General features: G+C 45.2%; 2 protein-coding genes across 3 annotated transcripts in view; one reads left to right on the top strand and one right to left on the bottom strand.

The window, feature by feature from the left end:
* Positions 1-3,973: 3,973 nt before the first annotated feature.
* LOC311183672 (uncharacterized protein C22orf31) lies at positions 3,974-12,043 on the bottom strand (the record flags this gene model as incomplete). Its single annotated transcript, XM_084253217.1, has 3 exons — positions 3,974-4,360; positions 4,874-5,323; positions 11,984-12,043. The coding sequence occupies 3 exons, from the start codon at positions 12,041-12,043 to the stop codon at positions 3,974-3,976; spliced, it is 897 nt and encodes a 298-aa protein (XP_084109343.1).
* Positions 12,044-13,314: 1,271 nt separating this feature from the next.
* Positions 13,315-22,495, top strand: part of KREMEN1 (kringle containing transmembrane protein 1) — a 54,403-nt gene continuing 45,222 nt past the window's right edge. For both annotated transcript variants that reach the window (XM_084253873.1, XM_084253872.1), the window contains exon 1: positions 13,315-13,529. In XM_084253873.1, coding sequence (XP_084109999.1) covers positions 13,427-13,529 — 103 coding nt within the window. In that variant the 5' untranslated portion in view covers positions 13,315-13,426. The remainder of the gene's footprint in view (positions 13,530-22,495) is intronic.

Here is a 22,495-nt window from a genome sequence, read left to right as displayed (position 1 = left end):
CTTCCTTCAGAAAACAAAAAAATTTTTTTAGCTTTGACAAACACAAAAGTGGTAATAAAGAGAGCCCTCCTTCTCAACCCAAAATGTGAGCCACTTGTGGCAAAACCAACCCTATCCCATTAACAACCAACAGACAAAATTCTCAGTCTTTTGATAACATGTTACTCTTCTGTATTGTACGTTTGTGTGCTTGGGGTTTCGAGGTGTGTGGGATTGAGTTCTCTGCTTTGTTTTTTAAAAATGTTATATGTAAATGTAAAAAGTTATTTAAATATATATTTTAAAGAACCCTAACCGCCAACTTTTGCTGAAAAAAAAATCACTGCTGCATTAATTGAACCACATCATGTGTAGATACTGTTGTCTCCCAGAAGGGAGCTCAGGCCTTTGAAAAGCTCAGGGCTACACCTGCCTTAGAAAATGAACCAGAAACTTGAAGTAAAGCTAGTTGATATGGGTATAAACTCTGAGGAACAATGCAATGCTGCCTCTTTCTTTCTTGTAGCAAATCCCAATGAAACAAAATTTCAGGCCTTGTCAGAAGTTAAGAGTCTCCAGTCCACACCTTTAGACAGCTGAAGAAAAACATCTAAGAATAGGGCAGAAGGTCCGCAGCACTGAGGAGCCTCAACAAGCCCTGGCTACATAAACAGCAGAGTGACAGGCATGATTCTGTCCAGCGTCCTCAGTCTGTCCCCTCAGGTCACTGTCCTAAGTAAAAGGACGGAGTTCTCAACCCTGATCTTGGACATCTTCCACTGACTGCAGAAATGGTTCCACAGGGTGTTTGGCAAACACCCAAGAGGAATGTAGTTTTTGCAGCCTTTGTGTCTGATGGAACTGGGGGAGAGTGCTCTTGTTAATCCAGAGCAGAGACATAGTGGGCAGAGCTGTGGGCACTTGTTTCTGTGGGTCCTTGGGCTGCTTTCCTGGGGTGATAAGGCCGTGACCCCACTGTTTCTGCTCCAAGCTTCCTTTGAATATGGTATGTTTCCCATCCATTTCCCTAAGGAAACACAGCTTCAGGGTTATTCAGCTCTGCCTCCTAGCTGAAACGGCTCATCTCACCTGCAAATGTCTACTATCCTTTCTACCTAATGCACTATTATGTATTGATTCTCCATGAGACAAAGAGAAAGAGACTATCAGATAGTTTAGACTCAAAGGGTAGGTTTTTATATATTTTTCCAGTGTTTCCCCTCCCCCCGTTTTAGGTGAGAAAATTTAAAAACAAACCATTTTCTTTTTAAAAGATACTTCAATGTTTTGAAGGAGAAAGAATCTATTTAAAGCTATTTCAGATCAGGGATTGTCATCCTTTTTGTCCAATATATTTCTTGTTCTTAAAAAAAAAATTTTTAGAAGAAATTAATCACATTAGCTCTTGCATTCACTAACTCTTCAGGTCACTTTTATTTATTCATTTATTCCAGCAGATATTTGTTGCCATCTGAAATGCTCACGTGCAGAATGGGAACTTTGCAACCTGGCCCCAGTAGGTGGGAAATTCAAGACCACCCTGGGTTGCCAGGTGCCCGGGCAACTGTGATGACAGCTTTCTAGTCGGAATCAGAGGGATCAGCCCAGGTTTTGAATGAGAATTTCACCAGAATCCTTTTTTCTCAAAAACCCAGTCTATGATGAGGAAATTTTCTTACTCCTAGCCAGCATTTGACAGAAATTCCTACGTCAAATAATTGAGCCACTTGCCATTTTAGAACTCATCATGGTGAGCATGTTCCTCTGAGGTGCTGTCCCTGTGGGCTGCTCCCCCCAGGCCTGTGCCCAGCACACCTGTTGGCGAGGGTGTGAGAAGCGCCTAAGCTGTTGACATGTGATCTGGACCGCCTTTATTTCTTGGGCCAGGAGTAGCAGCTGCTGAGGACGACAGCTTGTATTACGTGGTTTAGGGAAGGGGGGGGGGGGAATAGGGCGTGGCTTTTAACATGAACTGCAAAAAGGAGCTTCTCATTGTTGAGATTTTTTTTTGTTTGTGGAGTTTTTTTGTTTTGTTTTTTGTTTTTTAATGCCTTTGAGTGCATATTATCTTCCTTGTCTGAAACCATACCCCTAAAGTGGCTTTCTTCAGTCCTGGCAGGAAAACCACTCTTAACTAGCCTTAAGCAATAGAGAATGTGGCTTCAACTTGGCTTATAAAAATAAATGTGCCCAATTTTCATCTGAAAGAGCAATAACTGAACGTAACAACAAAAGCACACTTAATTTTTGTAGTTTGTAAGATGGTAGGAACAAAAATGAAATTTTTTGATTAACAGCCGTTATTTTAAGTTTGTATTTGCTCATCAGATTGGGGGAAGGAGGGAAACCAAAATATAGTAATCAGTTCTATTCTCACCATTAAATCAAGAGAAATGCTTTTGAAGATGTGACTCCAGTAATGATTAGTACCTTTTTTGTGGCCTCTCGGTGTGGGGATTCTATAGCTGTAGAAGCCAGGAGTATCGCATTTTCCATTGAGAACCACCCTCCAAATCAAGAGTATAACTGTTAGGCGTGGTCTCGTGGCCTAACCCAGGGTGTTGGATATCCATGTGATCTGAAGAGTGCTAGAACCAGTTGAAGAATGGGGAGTTGGAGTGCTGATCACAAGGTACCTCTTTGTAGACATAGCCCCAGTGAGCTGGCTTTAACTCTGTCTCTTCCCCCTCTCCTCTGAAGCCCAGCCATTTTATAAAGCCCCATCTGCTGTCCCTCTATTCAGACCCTCCCTTACGTGCTGCTAGTTTCTACTCAAAAGTTCACACAGGACTAATGCTTTTAAAATGAGGTTGAAAAAAATAATTACTAATCAAGAGTATTATTTTCTAAACAGAACTGCCTTTTTCTATTCTTTATATATAAACTATTGTGTTGGTCTAACAAGGCACTATTTTAAAATGTTTTCTAAGATTTTCTCCCATAGCACTTAAAAGATATTTTGTAAAGACTTTGCTGTAAAGATTTTGTAATAAAATAATCTAAGGGCTCCTTCACCAACATTACCATTTTTAAAAAATGTTTTAAAGGCTAGAAAACAACTTATGTATATTCTGTATATGTATAGCAGCACATTTCATTTATGGAAATATGTTCTCAGAATATTTATTTACTAATATATTTATCTTAAGCCATGTCTTATGTTGAGAGTGTGACATTGTTGGAATAATCATTGAAAATGACTAACATGAGGCCCTGTAAATACATGATAATTGCACACAGATTTTACGTATTTGCTGACCAAAAATGATTTTAAAACGAGTTGTAGTCTTCTATGGTTTTGTAACAAACTGTACAAATGACTGTAAAAAAAATACAATTTTATCAAGTATGTGTTATATGTTGTCATTGCTCTTCTTGGTAAAGGTCTAAAAGATTGCGCAAAGCAGAGGTCTGCGTAAAGGCAGTGCCTTTAACTTCAGCCCGCTCACGGACGCATCCCTCTGTTTTCCTCACCTGTTAACATAGAGTTCAGGTTATTGGGGATTTAGTTGTGCCATGGGATAGCATTAAGTAGTGTGAGGGATGATGTCCCTGAGGCAGAGGTAGTTTTTCTACTCAGTCCTAGGTAGAGGGAAGGAGGGAAATGGTCATTCAGGAATCTAGTTTGCCTTTTAAAATCAGAGCATGTACATAGGCTGGATATAAACTATTGACTTCATCTGCCAGCCTTTTCCTACCTGGAAAATGGAGAGGCCCTCAAACCCATGTAAGGAAAAGGGGCTTGTAAGGAAAAAGGTCCAAGCATCTAGTCCTGGAAATGACCTAATCGTGGGGTGAAAGGGGCCCACAGTGTCTCTGGCCATCGGTTTTATGTCCGTAGGAAGGTAGTTACTAATTTGCAAAGCACTCAGATTACACAGAAGGTGAAAAGTGATGTTTATTTCTCAGACATCCAGCAGAGAATAACGTAGTGCTGTGAGTTCCTATTCTATTTCTCGCTCTGTAACTTGGGCCCTTTTTTGAGCACGGGCTCCTAGTGGACCTCCAGCCGCTTCTTACCTGACAACAGGTGCTTTTGAAGATCAGGAGGAGCAGCCTGCCTGCATAGAGCCTCCCAGAGCTTTTGTTTAATAGTCTTGCCCAGTTCCAAACTGTACCTCTTGGGGGTTCCTGAAGGATTCCACAGCATTGGCTCAACCACAGTGTGGTACAGAGCCTGGTAACCGGCTGTGGGGAGGCCGTGGATGGTTAGCGTATCCGACAACTGTATCTTTCTGGTTTCAGGAAGCAACACTAGGCCCTTCCAGGCTGCTGTCCCAGTGTCCCGGGGTGGCACTTGGGTAGCTGCCACAGGTTCAGCATATCTGTTCTTAAGATCTTGGCGGACTGTTACTTTTTTCTCCTTTGAACTTTCTTTACTCTAGCCAGGAAGAAAGCAGAAAAGTCAAAGCTAAGACTTGAGAAGGGAGCTCATAATGATTATCTGGGATTTGTGTTCCAGAGTCTTGGTTACAGCAACAACTAACATTTGTCTAGCATGCTCTAGCTGACTGAACTCCATGTATACCACTGTGAGTTCCCCGTACTCCTCTAAAGTCAACTGGAGACTGCTTTAAGGGCTAGGAAATTGAAGTTGGTTTGCCCAAGGCCACTTGACTAGAAGATTAATAACCACAATGATCATCTACTGAAACCACATAGGATCCTAAGCATTTGCTCTACACAAGGCTCTGTTCAAAAGCCCTTTGCATGACCCCAGGGCTGTGTTCTCTCTATCATGCTGTGGCTGCCACCTCTCCACCCCCTACAACCCTGTCTTTAACTTTAGGATTTCCTTCACTTCATATAAATCTCTAAAGCATTAAGTGTTCCCTAGCTGACATTTTCCTCTCCCCACCCCATGACGTTTTCTCCACCACCAGCCACCATCTACCTCGTTCTTGCCTCCCGCAGGCCTCCTGCACCTCGGTGAGCCCAGCCACTGCCCCACTGGCCGCTTGTTCTTGGGACTGATGGAGTTTCTTATTGTGCCCCGCTGGGTGACTTTCAGTGCTGAATTGTCCTTGGGCTTGAACCTCTTCACGGATTTTGTTTTTCCAAACTTTCGTGGTACTGGGCAGCACTTATCCTTCAGTTGTCGCCTCAGTACCAGCTTAACCAGGGAGAATGAACTGGCAATTAATGGGTTCTTTACAACTTCCCAAGAAGAAGTCGTACCTGATGCTGGGGCATTGATGCTCTGCTTTGCACATGTTCTGGCCGTCCAGATGTTGGTGAGAGCTGGTGAATCCACGTAGCAGTCCTGAAACCTGGTGTTCAGTAATATAGACTGTCGGAGTCCATAGGTAGGGATGCTGGGGTCTCTTCTCACACAGATTGGATGCTAGAATTATAAGTGGGAGGGGAAGAAATAAAAAAAACCAGTTCTCAAGCAGAGACAAGAAGGTCTACCTTGGAGGCCAAGTATTAACATCTTTTTATAGGTCATTCCTTCCCTACAGGTCTTAGAAATCTTTCCACATAGCCTCTCTCCTGCTCACCAAAGCCTTTTTTACTGAGTAGGATAGTGATAGAAACTTCAAAAGGTTATAGTGATATTCAAGTTTTCAAAGAACTGGCTTGGACTGGAAGTAGAATCAGCGAGCTTTTACATTGAAAGACAATTCCTCTCTGCTGGAAAGCTAAGGGAGCCTACAGCAGGTAAGAAATAGGAGACAGGATCGCTCAAGAGTCCTATAGGAACTGTAGTCACTCTTCAACCATGCTGTTACACAGAAATAATAGCAGGGAAAGTCCTGCCAAACCCTGAATACATTTTCTAACCAGACTGCGTAAACTAAGAAAAGCTGCTAAAAGAGAAATATACTCAGGTCCATCAAGGCCAAATCACAATGTAAATGATGCTGGCCTCCATTTCCTGGAGCCAACCAAGAATAAGAGAACGACTTGTAAAGACTAGAATCACATACTTAAAGAGACCTGGTTTTCTAAGAAACATCTACAAAAAAATAAAATCACCTTACCATATTTCGGTTGCCTTAAATTTTATTTTAGCTAGCTTTAAGTAGGGGGAAGAAATATGTATTTTCTTTTCCTTTTTTTCTCCTTTGTTTTTGTTTTGTTTTGTTATAGTATTTCTAGTCACCTGTCTTTCTCTGCCTCAGTCATGTGTGGGCAAATTGCAGTTTGTTTAGATTTTGGCTCACATGCAGTTTTATACCATTATCTCTACTATTTGTGATGTCACTTTGGTTTGTGATGTGGGTGTGGGTGGGTGTTACATCATCAGATTTTATAGTTAAATTATGTTGGATGAAGTTCTATTTTGATGAGCTTACAGCCTCAGGACTTCTGCAGTCCTCATTTCCCCTAAAATGAGTTGGGTGAATTTTGAAGGTCCTCACTTTCTTAAGAAGCATGCTTTGCACGCAACAATCAAAAATGCAGACCAGATTTGTGGATACAGGTAATCAAAAATGCAGACCAGATTTGTGGATACAGGTAGTGGGATGTATCCTTACATGTGCAAAAGTGCCCTTCTCCAAAGACATAAAGAAGGTACTGTTAAATCCTCAGAATAGCTGCCAAGGTTAGGGACCAGCAACGAAAGAACACGTTCCTGCAGCCCTGGGCACCTCTCCCTGCGTGTCTCTCCCCAGGAGAGTACATGGTTTCTGGAATGTGGTTTTATTTTACATCCCATGGCAAATGCAGTAATTAGAGCTGTTAGCGGTGTCAAGGGCTTGAAACGAGAACAAAGACGCTTCTTCCTGGGAACTCTTGGGCAATGCCTCACTCCTTATCAGGTGCTCGTCCTGTTGGTGGTTTTGATTTTTCGTACGCAAAATGCCAAAGGAGGCACCCTTCGAGGGGGAGGAGAGTGAAATGATGGAAAAAGAGCGTACGAATCTGGCAGGCGATCCTGGAATCACATGTGTTGCCTGTTTGATTTTTTTAATGTTGTCCCTGGAGTGAATCAAGGTCTGCAGGCAGAACGCACCACATGCCTCAGTAGAACCACCTCCAGGTCGAAGGCATCTGGGCTCACATGATCAGGAGGACAATGGGTCCCATTCAGTGGTGAGCCCTGGCCTCACCTCCAGAGAGGTGGGTCAGTTTCAGAGCAGGACGTTGGAAAGGGTTTGTCTTTGGGAAGGGTTTGCGAACGTCTGGAGGAAGACTGTGCAGGCCAGCATCCTTTCAAAGCCCGTGAATCCCAGAGAACTGGCTCCTGGCTTTTGGGCTACCTTTGGCCTTTACTCTGCATGACAGGGACAGAAGGAAAATATCTTGCAAGAAAAGCATACAAGAAGTAGCTCTTCTCTTTCTTACTTGTCCTTCCCCATCTACTCTTTCCACGCCCTCATTGGTTGTTTTTACTTTCCTAGGCCTTTTACTCAATGACCAAGTGACACTACTCTGGCTCAAGGGAATTACTTGACATCTCCTAACACAGATGTACATGTGGGTGACAGCTGATCCAAACTCTTAAAATTCAGTAAAATTCTGCCTTCAGTGTAATTCAATAGATAACATATACCTTAGAACTAGGGTAATTTAGTCTGTGTTATTTCTCCTATGACAATAAAATCTGTATCGAATACTTATTCCATATCAGGCACTGTTCTGGGCACCATATAAGCATCAGCTCATGAAATGCTACCAAAAATACTGTGACTTTTATTTCTAATTTACAAATGGAGAAACTGAGGCACAAATTGCTCAAGAACTGTATCTCAGGTCCCATAGCTAATAACCAGCAGAGGCTGAGTGCAGAGCTCTCACTGATGCTTTGCCTCTCATCTGGTCAGCCCATCAATGTACCATACCTGGGCCCAGTTCTAGTCCTTGTCTTGAGACTTTCTTTGTTTTCAGGAGTTGGCTTGCATGACTTGACATCCCCAATCCATCTCTCAATGGGCCAGTAAGTTCATGTCTCGAAACCTTACTTTCCTCCTCTGTAAAATGGGGACAGTGGTAGTACATACCCTGGGATTATGGGACAATGCAAGTGAAGCCCTTGGTATGGCTCCTGGCACATAGTAAGCACTCAATAAAGAATTTTCTTACTAATGTTATTGTGGACTGTTCACTCATCTGATCCTTTGTTGAGACTGTATTTCCCACGGTCTGAGTTACACGATCCAACATTTGACCTTCAGGTGCATCTGTCTAAGATGAAGTCAAGCAATGATTCTGATGTGACTTGGGTATCATGCAATTTCTTCCCCATGTTCCCTCTTCACTACGCACTTGTCAGATTCACTGTCCTCATAGACTAGTATATTTCCCTCTGGTGGAGGGAGTTATCCAGAATATCTCATGCTTCCTTAGGTGCAAAGGAAAGGAAGTACCAGAGGATATCCTTAGGAAAGTGACTATTTTTTAAAAGAGATTGTTCCATCAAAGGTTGTTCAGAATTATAACTTGGAGTAGAAAGACTCTATTCGGTCCATTGGCAAGAGTTTTCATCATTGGTACCAATACACGGTTCAAAGAACTTGGGTTGAGGCAGTAGGGCTTCCACGTTGCTAAAAAGCCTTTCCTAAGTTTCATTCTCTAATGAAACTTTTTTTATTCTGCTGAGTTCAGCCTAAATAGCCTTTGTTTCCCACCCATCATTTGTTCATCATTTGGAACTGTGCTTCCTGACATACCTAAACCATGGCTTCTATTTGGAAACACATCTGCCCTTCTTTGATGCTTAGCCAAGCTCTCCTCACTGTATTTTTAGCTCCTATAATCTTTCTTTCTTTTTTCCCTTTTTTTACTACTACCTTTCTTTTCAACGTCTCTTAGGTGCTATTTTCTTTCTGGAAAATCAGTTAATATAGAGGAAACTGAGCCAATTTATATTAATTCTCATCTTCCTCCTTTATGCTTCACCCCAAAAATTCTATGGAATTTACTTATTTTTAATATCTTCAGATGTTTTTGTTTTAACACCCAAGCAGTAAACTTCCCCACCCATATGGGAACATATCTGAGGTTTGTGATGTAGAAGGTTTAGGAAAGAAGAGAAAAACTTTGGATGAGAGAATTTGGAAAGATTCTTGAACTATGATGCAAACTCCGAGGACCAGTGATTTAGACCACATGTGCCAAATACCCACCTATTGTGGGCCAAGTGTATGAAATAAGGGTGTTTGCCCACCCTGAGCCCTTTCTCATCTGACACTGAGTTCTCAGATGTGGTTACCTGGATGCTCCATAAATACCTTTAATTCATCATGTTGAAGACCAAATATTTTCTCTCCCTTCATCCACATTAAAACAAACTACTACTACTTTGAAATTTTTTCATCACTACTTGCCTGGCACAGAAACCTGGGGGAACAGGAGCAGTAAACAGTACTATACTGAGTCAAGCCTGAGCAAAAGGAAAATCAGGACTATAGATTCTGTTTTTATTTACATTTTTGATATTTTGTTCATTGTGAATTTTTTTGGCATTCATTTAGGCTTTTGAAAACATTGTTCATTAAATTAATAAATTTTAGGGCCTCCCCGGTGGCGCAGCAGTTGAGCGCTAGGTTGCGAAGCTGCCCGCAGCCTCTGCAGCGCCGGTTCGATCCCCGGCTGCTCCCTGGCCACTGGAGGAGCGTCCCACATGGCGCGCAGACCTCTCCTGCCGCCCGCTGCTCCCCTCAGCAGTGTGCTTCGGTCTTTCTGCCTGCTCTGCTCCCCGCTCTGGCTCTGGTGAATTCTCTCACCCTCCCGTGCTTCTGACTGTACCCAGTGCATGTATAAACAAACAAGCAAACAAATAAATAAATAAATAAAACATGCCTCTATTAAAAAAAAAAAAAAACTTTGCTAATAAAAAAAAAATAAAAAATAAATTAATAAATTTTAAACTTTATTAAATAATGCTTAATTATTTAATAAATAATTATGAGTTTTGGAGGGTCCCTTTCATTTGTGCCTGAGGTAAATGCTTCACTTGCCTCACGTCATCCCAGCCCTGGGCTACTCAGTACGTATGTGTTGCCAGAGCAACAAAAGAACAAGGAGGCAATTCACCATGATGGTTAAGTCCTGGAGTCCAACTGTCTGGGTTCAAAACCCAGTTTCACCATTATGTGACCTTTGGGCAAACCCTTTAACCTCTCTGTATTAGGAGGGAATGGATGAAAGTGTCTCCCTCAAAGGGATTATATGGAATGTAAAGACAAATGTTGCCTAGAGCTTAATAAAGTCCTCAGTAAATGTTTGCTATAATTATTATAGTCAGGCTCCTTATCCAGTGCTCTCCCCAATATGACTGCCCTTTGAGCAGAAACCATCCCAAGCTCCACCAGCTGAGCTCTCTCAGTATCTTGGCAAATCCTGCTGCCCTCTTGGAAATCAAAGGGCCTGACTGCAGAGTACAAGCAGGTAAACCAGGCAGACAGACATCAACATCTCTATGGAGACCCAGTACCTACAGTCAATCTCCTCACTCCATGAAATGAAGCCGCTAACTGAAACACTGAAATGAATATCTCGGGCTGTTTGTTGCCAAAGGCCAAGACCGCATAACTGAGCAAAAGACCTTGAACCATGAAGTGCCCTGACCTAGACCTGCAGGGCTATATTTTTAGCCTGTGTGCACTGTTTCCACCACCTGTCCTGGGCTTTAAGCTGGAAAATCAGGGAGGGAGACCCAGGGAAGGCTAGAGGGCTGTTTCTCATAGCCACCAGTGGGGGCAGGGGTTTGCACACCGTTTCTGAGTTGTGCAAGTCAGCTTCATGGGCCCTGCACTTGGTTAATGCTTTGTTGTCTCCGTCCTGAAACTAAATAATTTTGAACAAGGGTCCCCACATTTTCATTTATCACTGGCCCTGCAAATTACACAGCCCATCTTGGTTGTACAACAAGGTGGAGAGAGCTAATTGAAGGTAAGGGCCTGGTACCCCCTCAGCAGTGGTGACTATCCCATAGAGGGGCAGGACAGACTGAGGCTGCCATAATGAACCATGAATCCCCAGACTTAAACCTAATTTTCAATTCCTGTTTGCCTCTTCCTAATTCTTCCTCTGAAACCGGGATGAGAAACAAAGACCCTTGTAAACTCTAGAGTTGTGTCCAGCTCTACTAAAAACCTTTCTGAGCACCGGGGGTCTCCCTGGTGGCGCAGGGGTTAAGTTTCAGCTCTATCAAGCTTTCACCAACCACTGCGGCCTGAGTTCCAGCCATAGTTAGGGAGCTAACCAAGTATTTCAGTATATCTACCTGTTCTACTCCCCACTCTGTATCTGGTGAATCCTCTCACCACCATTCTCCCATACCTCTGGCTTACACCCCAATTCTTGTATGCTAAAATAAATCTTAAAAAAACCAAAACCCACACCTTTCCCAGCACTCTGTAAAACAGTCCACAGATCATTCTCTGTTAACATCCTTTTCTTGTCTGTGTAGTACTTTTGGCTCTCTGAAATTCAATTTTTTTTCATGTTGGTGGACTGACCTCTCTCCTGTTAGGATGTCAGTCCTAGGAAGAAGGGACCATCTTGTCTTGTGGTGTGGTGTTCATCGCATGCTTCTTACTGAATATTTGTTCAACGGAGGAAGGACCACTTTTACCAATTGCTTGCTTTGTGCTGATGGCTTTATCTGCATCTTCTCATTTTATTTTCCTTGAAGGTACTCTTGCCTGCCAGGGTCCAAGTTAGAGGTAGAACTCCCAGGTTCTGCCGGAGATGGGGAAGGGCCCAAATTGCTGTAGAAGAGAGAGGTTAGCAAGAGTGGCAAATTCCAGGTGGGATGTGGAGGGTGTGTCCCCAGGGACCTGGCGTGGTTGGATAGGGGTGTCCCCATCTCTACCAAGGAGCCCAAAGGATTCTTGAACTCAGGAATGACATCGTGAAAACAATGACTGAACAAGATTCTTCTTGCCACAGCGCTGGATCGTGTGGGTGGAGAGGGACTAAGATTGAGAGGCCTCGTGGGAGGTAGCTGCGCCTTTGGGGCCCAGCCCTGGAAGCAGCTGGGGGTTGGGTGGGGCTGTTAGCCGCGGGGGCTGGTGTCGGAGATCGAGAGTAGGCGCAAGGGCCGGGGTACCTGAGGCTGGCGCAGGAGCCTGCGGGCTCGGGACTGCGTCGTCCGCTCTGGGCGCGGCATGTAGGCGGGCACACGAAGGCAGACGTTCCTGCAGCCGCGCCGGGCGCAGGCCCGCACTTGCAAACCCAGGACTAGGGACTTGAAAGCTCCCGGCGCGGCGCCCGGACCTGCCCCGCGGGGCGTCACCCGCTCTTTAGGCGGGAGCCCAGGGAAAAATCTCCTCTGTCTGGGGGGGTGGGGTGGGTGGGAAGAATGTGGGGGAGGAGAGAGGCCCACCATAGGCCCGAACCCGGCGCGGCCAGGGTCACCTCCGCCGCAGGGAGGACTGGCGCAGCCTGGACGGGGCGGCGGAGGGGGTTGGGGTGGGGGGGTGGGGAGATGACAAAGGGCCTGGCGCGCGGGGTGGGGGTGGGGGCGAAAGTCTGAGCAAAGCACGCTCTCTCTGAACCCAGTATCCCAGTCTGTAAGATAATCATCGCCGTCCCACTGCCTTGTGGACTTGTTTCTATTTCGTCTAATCCCTGCGAAAGATCTTTTATTTCCATTTTGCAGGGGAATGGTTCAGACTGAGCCAGAAAGTCTCCCCAGCTGACAAAGGGTGTGTGACAGGATTCGGAACCAGGACCCAGGATGCTGCCTGCTTTGCGGTTGCAAGGTGGAAGGAACTCAGCATTTTCTAAGCTCGTGTGTGTGTGTGTGTGTGTGTGTGTGTGTGTGTGTGTGCGCGCGCGCGTAAAAGTTTCCAGGCATCGCCTCATTTAGCACAACCACTTTGTGAGTAGTTGTTACCACCGCCCCCATTTAACAGATGAGAAAATGGAAGAAAGTTATTTTTCCTTTAAACCTGTCCAAGATTTTACAGGTGACGGACCGAGCGGGACGTGAACCCTCCAGAGCACCCTTTTTTAACCATCAAGATGATCCAAGCAAGGAAAAGCGGTTTGCAAACTACTGTTGCGATTATTGCCCCTGCCGTGGAGCCCGCGTGTGGGCCACCACCCGGCTGAGCAGGGCTCCCTGTCCAGCCCGGCCACACCTCTGCGTGGGGACTCGGAGGCGGGGACTTGGGCCCCGCCCCACCTGCTAGCCCCGCCCCTCGGCCGGACCGGCCCAGCCCTCCCGGAGGGCCCGGCCCAGGTGAGACGGGGTGGGGGCGGGGCCTGCAGCGTGAGTGGCAGCCGCGGCGCGGGGGCGGGGCGTGCGCGCGCAGTCGACTCCGCCCCTCGGGCCTGGCCGCGTTGCCGTGCGAGCCTCGGGCTGCCGGGGCGGCGGCGGCGCTGGCGAGGGCGGGGCGGGGCGGGGCGGGGCGGGGCGGGGCGGGGCGGCCGGCGAGCGGGGCGGGGCCACGCTCCGGCCCCTCGTCCCGCTCCCATGGCCGCCCCCGGTTCCCGGCGCTGCCCCCTCTCCCCCGGGCCGCGCCCCGGGGCCCCGCACTGACGGCCCATGGCGCCGCCCGCCGCCCGCCTCGCCCTGCTCTCCGCCGCCGCGCTCACGCTGGCGGCCCGGCCCGCGCCCAGCCCCGGCCTCGGCCCCGGCCCCGGACCCGGTGAGTGCGCGCCCCCCGGGCGCCCCCCAGCGCCGAGCCCGCCCGAGGGCGCTGCGGGCTGGCCCGCCGGGGACCTACGCCCTCGTCCCTGCCTTCGGGATCCTCTGAGCCCCTCAGCGACGCCCCCCGGCCCGGCCGGCCCCCGCCTCAGCACCCGCGCCCCGACCCCGCGGCGGCGCCTCGGGGCCCGCCCGCTGTCCCCCCGCCTCAGCGACGCCCCCGGCCCGGACTCCCCTGCCTCGGTGTCTCCCGCGCCCCTTCGCCAGGCTCCCAGCGACTGCCCCGGCTCCGCCGTCTTAGGTCTTTCAGGATCGGGGGCGACTGTCCAAGTCCCCCGTCGACTCCCCGGGGCTGGGACGTCCGCTCCGCCGCAGGGACCCCGGTCCCTAAACCCCTCAGCGGCACGTCTCGGGCGGGACCCTCTTCCACCTCACCTCAAACGCAGACCGCCCCGCCCCGGTCCTCTTAGTGGCACCCGCGGGTCAGGAGCCCCGACACTAGCCCCGCGAGGCGCCCCCCAGCTCCAGCCCTCCCCTCCCGCCTGCAGCCCGGGACCCTCGCGCCCCCTCTGAAGAGCGGGCACCCAGCCCCTCGCCCCGTCCGGCCGCCCCGCCTGCCCGACACTGATTTCTGCCTCGGGAGGAGTCGCTCGCCTGCCCTCCTAGAGGCAGGTCCCGGTCCTGGGACGACCCGCGGAGCTCGGCCTGGACGCATGCTCTCCCCTCCCCCCCGCGGGGCCTCTTTGAATTTCCTCCTGACTCCGGGGCTGGCCCGGCAGGGACAGATGAAGCGAAGTGTTGGTGGGAACTTCTCCCCTGCAGAGTTTAGGGTCTTATCCTGAGGGTTCTACACAGCGTCCCGGGCAACCTCCCTCTTTCAACAAGGTTGCCCGGTCCCCAGATCAAGGCCAGGTGAAGGGTAGTGAGGCCCACCACCAGGATGGAAGTTGGAACTTTGCTTACCTTCCACACACACCCTTCTTTGCAGCAGAACTCTTTCCAAGTTGAAGAGCAGGCAGGCAAAGGGCGTTGCCTGGCCCAGTTAAATTTCTCTGCAGGTTGTTTGAGTGTTGAGAATTGGGCATTAGTGAAAGGGCCGGGAGGGGTTCATTACTCCTTTGCCTAAGTAGGAAAACCGATCTCTGGGTTCTCCACCCAAAATTGGATGTCGGAAAGACAGGAGTTTGCTGCTGAGAGAAAACTCAAAATTGCTTTGTTTAGGTATCAGTTTGGATTAATGAAAGGATGGGGCTTGGTTGTTATATACTATATGACTCTGGGCTTTGCCTTCAGTTTTCTGAGCCTCAGTTTTCTCATCTGAAAGATGACGCCCTTGCAGGGTGTTGTGAAGATTAAATGATACACTGCAGGTAACACTCCCACATATAGAAGACAGTTAGTAAACATATTTTAATAATACTTTTTATAGTGCTTCATTCACAGTTCACCAAGTACTTGATACCTCACTTGCTCTGAGGTAGCAATATGAACTTCCACTCTGATTAATTCCTGTAAAAGGCATAGAATGACTTTGAATTAGTGGACAGGGGTCTCCAAGTGCTGTAAACCTTAGCCTCCTAAGTGGCTTCTGAATGGTCAGAGGCCTTCTAGTGACCTTCCATAGTTTGATTACTAATGTTGTGGAATGAAGGAGGAACTTCCAGAGAGCCAGGATATGTCAAAGTAACTGTAACCTAGTAACCCCTTAGCTCCACTGTGCCATCTGTGTGGTCAGGATTTAATATCTTTAAAGAGAAAGAGGTGTGGGTAGAAATTAACTAGGTCCTCTTCTGGTACCCTTCTGGAAAGGGTAGAGTAATAGTTCTGAAAATTATTAAATGAGCCAACTCTGCTTATACTTGTTAGAAGGTGGCATTCTCTCCTTAGGCGCCTTTGCTTTGCTAGGAAGGCTCAAATGTAATCTGTGTAGTTTGAACCACAAACCTTAATGTGCTTTTATTTGGGAATCTGAGTCAGGGAGAAGTAAATAGCCATTGTGAAATGATTTGTGAGAAGTTCACTGGACCTCGCCAATTCTTTTTCCTACCATGCTGGTAGATATTCGTGCTTTTGTGACTTGTTCTTTTTAGTTTTAGGGAGATATCACGTGATCTTCAACATCACATCCTGTCTAGATCCTACCCACTAGTTTTTTAAATCCTTTCCAATAAAAAACACGTTTTACTCTGAGGATATGCCAAACTTACTATTTTACATTTTTTGATACTGTAATTTTCTCTAAAATTTTGTGGATGGAAAAAATTATTTCAATGCTTATATTCTGCATAATTTTGTAATATTTAAATTACTGGTGGTGGTTTGCATTTTTGAATGCTGACTTTATAAAAACAGTTAGCTCATTCCCCATCAATGCTTCTAATTACAGTGTGTAGCCAACCTCACATGATCTCTCTTCCCTCTATTCTTCCTTTGAGATCCTCTCCCTTTACAACTGATAAGAAGAAAGATAGAAGTTAACAGTGAGATCTGTTTTTTTTTTAAAGATTTATTTATGTATACAAGAGCTGAGGTGCAGGTCAGAGGTACAGGGGATGAGGGGATTCACCAGAGATAGAGTGGGGAGCAGAACAGGCAGATCTGCTGAAATACACTGCAGCAGGCGAGACAGGAGAGGTTTGCTGCGCCATGTGGGTCACCTCCCTGACTGGTTCGAACAGAGGCTGTGGATAGCTTCTTAGTGCTCAGACTTAACCCCTTGTGCCACCAGGGAGGCCCTGGGATTTTTTTTTTTTTTTTTCCTGCATAGAAGAACTGGGTATAGGCCATAGGTGGGGGTTGAGAGTTTTTACCAGAGACAGAGTGGGGAGCAGAACAGGAGGATTTACTGAAATACATTGCTAAAGAGGAGCAGCAGGTGAGACAGGAGAGGTCTGCTGAGCCATATGTAGGTTAGCTCCCTGGTGGGAGATCAAACTCTGGCCATAGTGGTGGTAGTGCTGAAATTTAACCCCTAGGCCATCAGGGAGGCCCCTAATAGTTGGGATTTAGATTCTCTTTTCAAGGAGCAAAGCAGCCAGGTCCATGTGACTGATGAACTTTCTGAGGTGGACTCCTGTCTGGAACTTACTGACCACAGGGGAGACTGAGAAATAGGAAAAATGAAAAAGGCTGTGTGAACTTCAATTATTTGACTTTTCTGTGTAACGCAGGCTACCTGCTTAGGTGTTTCATCACATTTGAACTTCTCAATGCAGGTTACCTTTGCTGTGAATAGCCTTTTATAGTTGATGTTCATTTTCTTGTAGCTCCTCATCCAGACGTAGTCCATTAGCCAGTGTGTCTTGCCATATAGTAACCCATGAGTTCACTTAACAGTGAGAGAGCTTCATGCCGTCTACAGAGCCCTGACCCTTTTGGGGACTTACGTAATGTTAATAGAATTACCTGTGTGCAACATGGGGACTAAGCGGAGTAGAGTTGACCAACAGCATACCAGTTACTTTCATGCTTTGAATATTTTAAGAAAAACAGTTTTGGCTTGGTATCAAAGAACTCCTGATCTTTTTGTGAAAATTCATTTTGATCCCTAGGCAAAACTATTTGAGAGATATAATGAGACCTTTTTATAAATCTTAAAGCAAGGAGTTCCACTTAGGTTTACTAATTAGCAGCAAATTGGTATGCTTAATATAGATATTATTTGTACTCTCACTTACAATTTAGCATAGTTGTATCAACAGAATAAATAATGAAGAGAAAATGCTTTAAACAGATTAGGGATTTTGGATGATGGGCCGTATACCCTCTTCAGAATTTTTGTGTCTGTAATGACATCTGAGACTCTAAGCCAGATGTTGGCAGACATTTTTTGTAAAGGGCCACATAGTAACTAATTTGGACTTTTGGGGCCATGTACTTACTGTCTCTGCAGTTACTCAACTTTGACTTTGTAGGGCAAAAGTAGCCATAGACAAAATGTAAATGCACAGGCCTGGCTGTGTCCCAATAAAACTTATGGTCACTGAAATTCAAATTTCATGCAATTTTTTTAAAGTAAGACTCTTTTTTTTTTGAAGCTAGAACCACCATATTACAATATGATTATTGTACTTAAAATTAACAGTGATGTAATTATTAACAATCATGATTTTTATATATCACAAAGTATTTTGATTGTTTTCAACCATTTAAAATTTTAGAAACCATTCTTAGCTTATGGTCTGTACATAAACAGGTAGTGGGCCAGGTTTGGCCCACAGGTATACTTTGCCAAAGTCCTACTTTTAGTCCATGTGGGTTGTTTTTTTCCCAGCATCCATTGGTCTGGAAAAGTGACAAGGAGGCTTGATTTTGGTGAATGAATGAACCTTTTACCTTTTACTACTTACTAACTTTAAGAGACATGTGGGAGAAATGGTTAAAATGGTAACTTGTATATTACATACATCTTACCACAGTTAAAAAAACAGATCATGTACCTATCTTTGGATCTTTAATAAGACTAGAAAAAATGCATTACAATGAAATTTAGTATGTTTCAGTGTGTGCTACATAAAGAAAATAGTGCCTGCCTTGGAACTGGCCCATAGTTTGTTCAACTATGCAGACTTTGCTTGGAACAAACCGTTGAGAGATCTGTTTCTCAGGGGAAAGCCCAGGCAGCAGGTGGCACCAGCCCTGAGAACTTAGAAAAACAGCCAGGTAAAAAAAAAAAAAAAAAAAAAGAAAAAGAAAATGTCTGTCACTTTCTCAAACAATTGAATTTTATATCCATAGTTCTATAGTCATTTTTAAAGTGGCCTTTAAAAGACAACAATGTGTTTAGCATGTCTGATTATTTTGTTTTAATTAAAACATTTTTGAAAAAACAAAATGAAACATTCAAACATACCAAGTTGATTGTGTTTGTACTGTGGAACAGTTAATGCAAAACACTTGAGAGAGGCCAGAAGTTTGGATATGTAGCTTTTGCTTGAGTTTTTGCGTCCTCAGTAAAACATAGGAAGAAGTGAATGTGTCCCTTAGAAAATTACTTATACAGTTTTGAGGTGAGATCTCAAGCCCCCAGTACCGCTTGGCTGGTTAGTTTTTGAGTGGCTCACCCGGTATCTGGCTGAGAAGGATAACTCTTCTTTCCGCACAGTTTAACTTTGAGAAGCAACCAGCAAGTATTAATCAAGGAGGAGCAGACCCAAGTGGCTCTATTTTTCCCCACTCCGTTGTCTTCAGTGCCTTCCTCCTAAAATGGCAGTGCTTTTTGCACTGACCTGACCTCTGAGACATTTTCCTAGATTTGAACAGGGAACAGGAAAGAGGCCACTGTAGAGGTGTCAGAAGGGACGTCAGATCCCCACTGAGGATGTCAGAGGAGTTCTTCCTCCCTCATTTTTCAGTCCTCTTTCTAGGTAAACACCTCTCTATCCTGGACTTGTACCAGTTTTAAGAGGAATGCACTTGGGTCCTAGGAAACATCTTGGCAGACAAAAGGATTTTAGGGTATCTCACAAATTTCCCTCTCTCCCTCACAGTTATAACAGGACCCACTCGAGGCTGTCCCTCTGCTAGACCCAGCTTCTAGTTTTCTCTTGCCACTGATTTAATCCCTGGCAAGTAGCCAAAGCATTAAACTTTTATTGTTCAATTTACCACAAGGGTGGGGCCCTGCTTCCAGTGGGTTGAGGAGGCTGCAGCCGCTTCCAAACCCGTGTCACACCACATTAGCAACTTCACATTTTGAGGGCTGGATTTCTTTCAGGTTGGTTAGACTTCTTGGTTAGAACCAGAACGGTATACTCATACTAAAATTTTGAAAGCTAGGAAATAGTAAAAATAACATGGGCAACTTTGAAAGATGACTCAAAGTGGCTTCAGCACATAAGACTAAGTCCCCATGGTTTCTTTATACCTTTTTGACAGATACAGTAAATGGCTGTCCATATTCCTTGGTGTCCTAAAGTTGGATGAAATATGGCGACCAAGTAGTTCTTTTCTAGAATAGTAGGGATTGTTAACCAATGCCATCACAAGATGTAAATTACTTGCTGCTGTTCAATCTATAAAAATTCATCTTCAAAGAAAATTATTGGGCTGGTAAAAATATTTTTAATAATGACCACAGAAGCCATATTTGTTTTTCTTTGATGTTCTTCCGAAGACTCTTCTGGTTTTAATCAGATTGTTCCCACATAAAATACAGTGGAAATCTACAATAATAAAATCCCTATTCTATGTCTATGGGGAAATAAACAGGATGGGGACTGTCCTTTTAAGGGGCTTTCCCCTTCCCATTCCCCAGACTCAAAGCCTCTATTACTGGTGGGTGTTTTGGCATCAGTTAAGGGCCTTCAATCCTTCCCTCCCTCCATGTTTTGCTCTTTCATTAAAGTGTTTCTGTTGTCTAATTATATCCTTTCAATCAAATTAGAGACTGCAGCATCTGGTGAGGACCGTAACTGCTGCCATCTGCACCTCGTATATACAGTCCTTTTCAGCTGAGAATCACTCAACTTCCAAATGGCAGGAAGAGATTTGGAAAAAGTTTAGTTGGAAGGGAGGTTAACTTAAAAGGAACGTCTTCAAAGGCTGGGTCTGACGCCCTGTTTGCTGTGATGTGTGCACTGCCACGCAGAGTGTCAATGGCTTGGCTCACCAAAGATTCTTCCCTAGTGCTTCTGGCAAATGAAGGGTTTCTGATTGTCTTAGTTGACTGAGTCTTCTCATCCTTGTTATGGGCTTGAAGGGGCCCGGGGCAAGCTGAAAATTTCTCCCTTGAGAAGACTTTTGTTGTATGGCCACTGGTTAATGGATATTACACTTTCTGTGTATTTGACTATTTCTTCTAATTCATTGGTTTCAACCAAGAAGGATTTTACCTCCAAGAGACATTTGGCAACATCTGCCATTTTTGATGATCACAACTGAGTGTGGGGGTGGGGGTGGGATATGCTTCTGGCATCTAGTGGATACAGGCCAGGTGTGCTGTTAAACAGCCCCCACACCAAAGAATTATCCTGCCCCAAACATCAGTAATACTGAGGTTGAGAAACTCTTTCTGAGCCATATTACTCTTTTGTTCTTACCTTCACTGTGGCTGGGAGTAGGCAACTGATCAGCATCTTTTTTTCACTCTTCAAAAAGTAGGTTCTCTAGTACATAAACTCCTTAAGCATTGTGAAGAGTGTTTCAAAAACCTTAATAGAGTAAGGTCTACGATTCACTGTGTGTCTCTCTCTCTAGAGGAAAATTGTCAGATTCAATACAGGAGACAGAGTGAAATTTGAATTTCAGATAAACAATGAATAAATTTCTAAGTGTCTCATGCCATATTTGGAAATATTTATAAAGCTATTTATCTAAAATTCAAACTTAGCTGGCTATCCTATATTCTCATTGCCAGGGTAGATTTTCATTTGCTAAATTTACCCTAGGGCCTCCCTGGTGGTGCAGGCGGTTGCGCACTGCACTGTGAAGCTGTCCGCAGCCTCTGCAGCACGGGTTCGATCCCGGCCAGCCTGCGAGAATCCCAGATGACCCAGCAGACCTCTCCTGTCTCGCCCCTCTGCTCCCCTCAGCAGTGTATTTCTTCAGTCTGCCTGTTCTGTTCCCCGCTATGTCTCCAGTGAATCCTCTCGCCCTCCCGCCTATCTGGCCTGTACCCCGGCTCTTGTATAAAAATAAAAATAAATCTTTTTAATAAATCAGTTAATCAATCAATCAATCAATCAATCTACCCTAGATCCATGAAACTTTAAACCTTTGACTATGGAATCAATTGGTTGGGCATGATCTGCCCTTGTTGCTTTGGATAGCTGGAGTGACAGAACTGCTTGTTGTTGTTTGTAAGTCAGTGCTATACTGAGTCTTTCCTTCTGCCCAAAACTGTCTTCCTGGCCAGAACGTCTAAAACTTGTAACTTGAGTCATATTTTTATGTTGGGGCCAAATAATACGCTCTTGTCAAATGCCTCCTGTATAGCTAGCATCTCTAACTAGTCTGTCCCTGTGCCAGTTCATGGAAGACTAGAGGGTTTTTTTTGCTTCAAATTTTACTTTATATATGTGCTCCCGAGATATGTTCCCTGACAGTCAGATCCCCACTGAAGAACTCTTTTATTACTTGGCCACCCCATATCAACCAAGGGAAACTGAATAATCCAGAGCCTGGCTTCCATGGAACATTGGCTGACCTCCAGGACTCCATTATTAGGGAATTTGCTTGCCATCTGAAATTAAAAATAGGGCACAGGCAATACTGGTGAAACTTGTCCAGAAGTTGGACTTTATCAGTTTATTTTATCTCCTTTTAGTCTGGTCTCAAACTTCAGACTGTGGGAAATAGGGTTGCTCAAGTGATGGTGAAAGCAAGGTATAGGTTTGAACCAGGTGTCTCTTAATGCACACTCTGTATGGAAATGTATAGTAATTAAAGGATTTTGATTATTCCCCATTAAAAATGGCCTTACTATAGATTTCCTTTAAATAGCAGATTCTGGGGCCTCCCTGGTGGTGCAAGGGGTTAAGCGCAGCACTATGAAGCTATCTGCAGCCTCTGCAGCATGAGTTCAATTCCTGGCTGGCCAGGGAGCAACACACATGGCGCAGCAGACCTCTCCTGTCTCGCCCGCTGCTCCCCTCAGCAGTGTATTTCAGTCAGTCTGTTCTGTTCCCCACTCTGTCTCTGATGAATCCTCTTACCTCCCCTCCCCCGCATCCCTGGCCTGTACTACAGCTCTTGTATGCATAAATAAATAAATCTTTAAAAATAAACAAACAAACAAAATAAATAACAGATTCCCCTGGCTTAAAAAGCAAGTATTTTATTTTCAAATATTTAACTTACATAAACTTTCCTAGAACTTCTCATTACTAAGTAAGTCATGATTGCCAGCCTATATGCATAAATTGGTAAGGAAATCAGGGCACTCTGAATGTGTCTGTTAATAGGTTTACCTCCATCTCCCCACACACTTACTTCCCTCATTTGACAAACATTTGCCAAGCATGTTCT

The sequence above is a fragment of the Talpa europaea genome, assembly GCF_964194135.1.
Source record: "Talpa europaea genome assembly, chromosome: 14".
Classification (NCBI taxonomy): Eukaryota; Metazoa; Chordata; class Mammalia; order Eulipotyphla; family Talpidae; genus Talpa; species Talpa europaea.
This window is presented reverse-complemented; position numbering and strand designations above follow the sequence as displayed.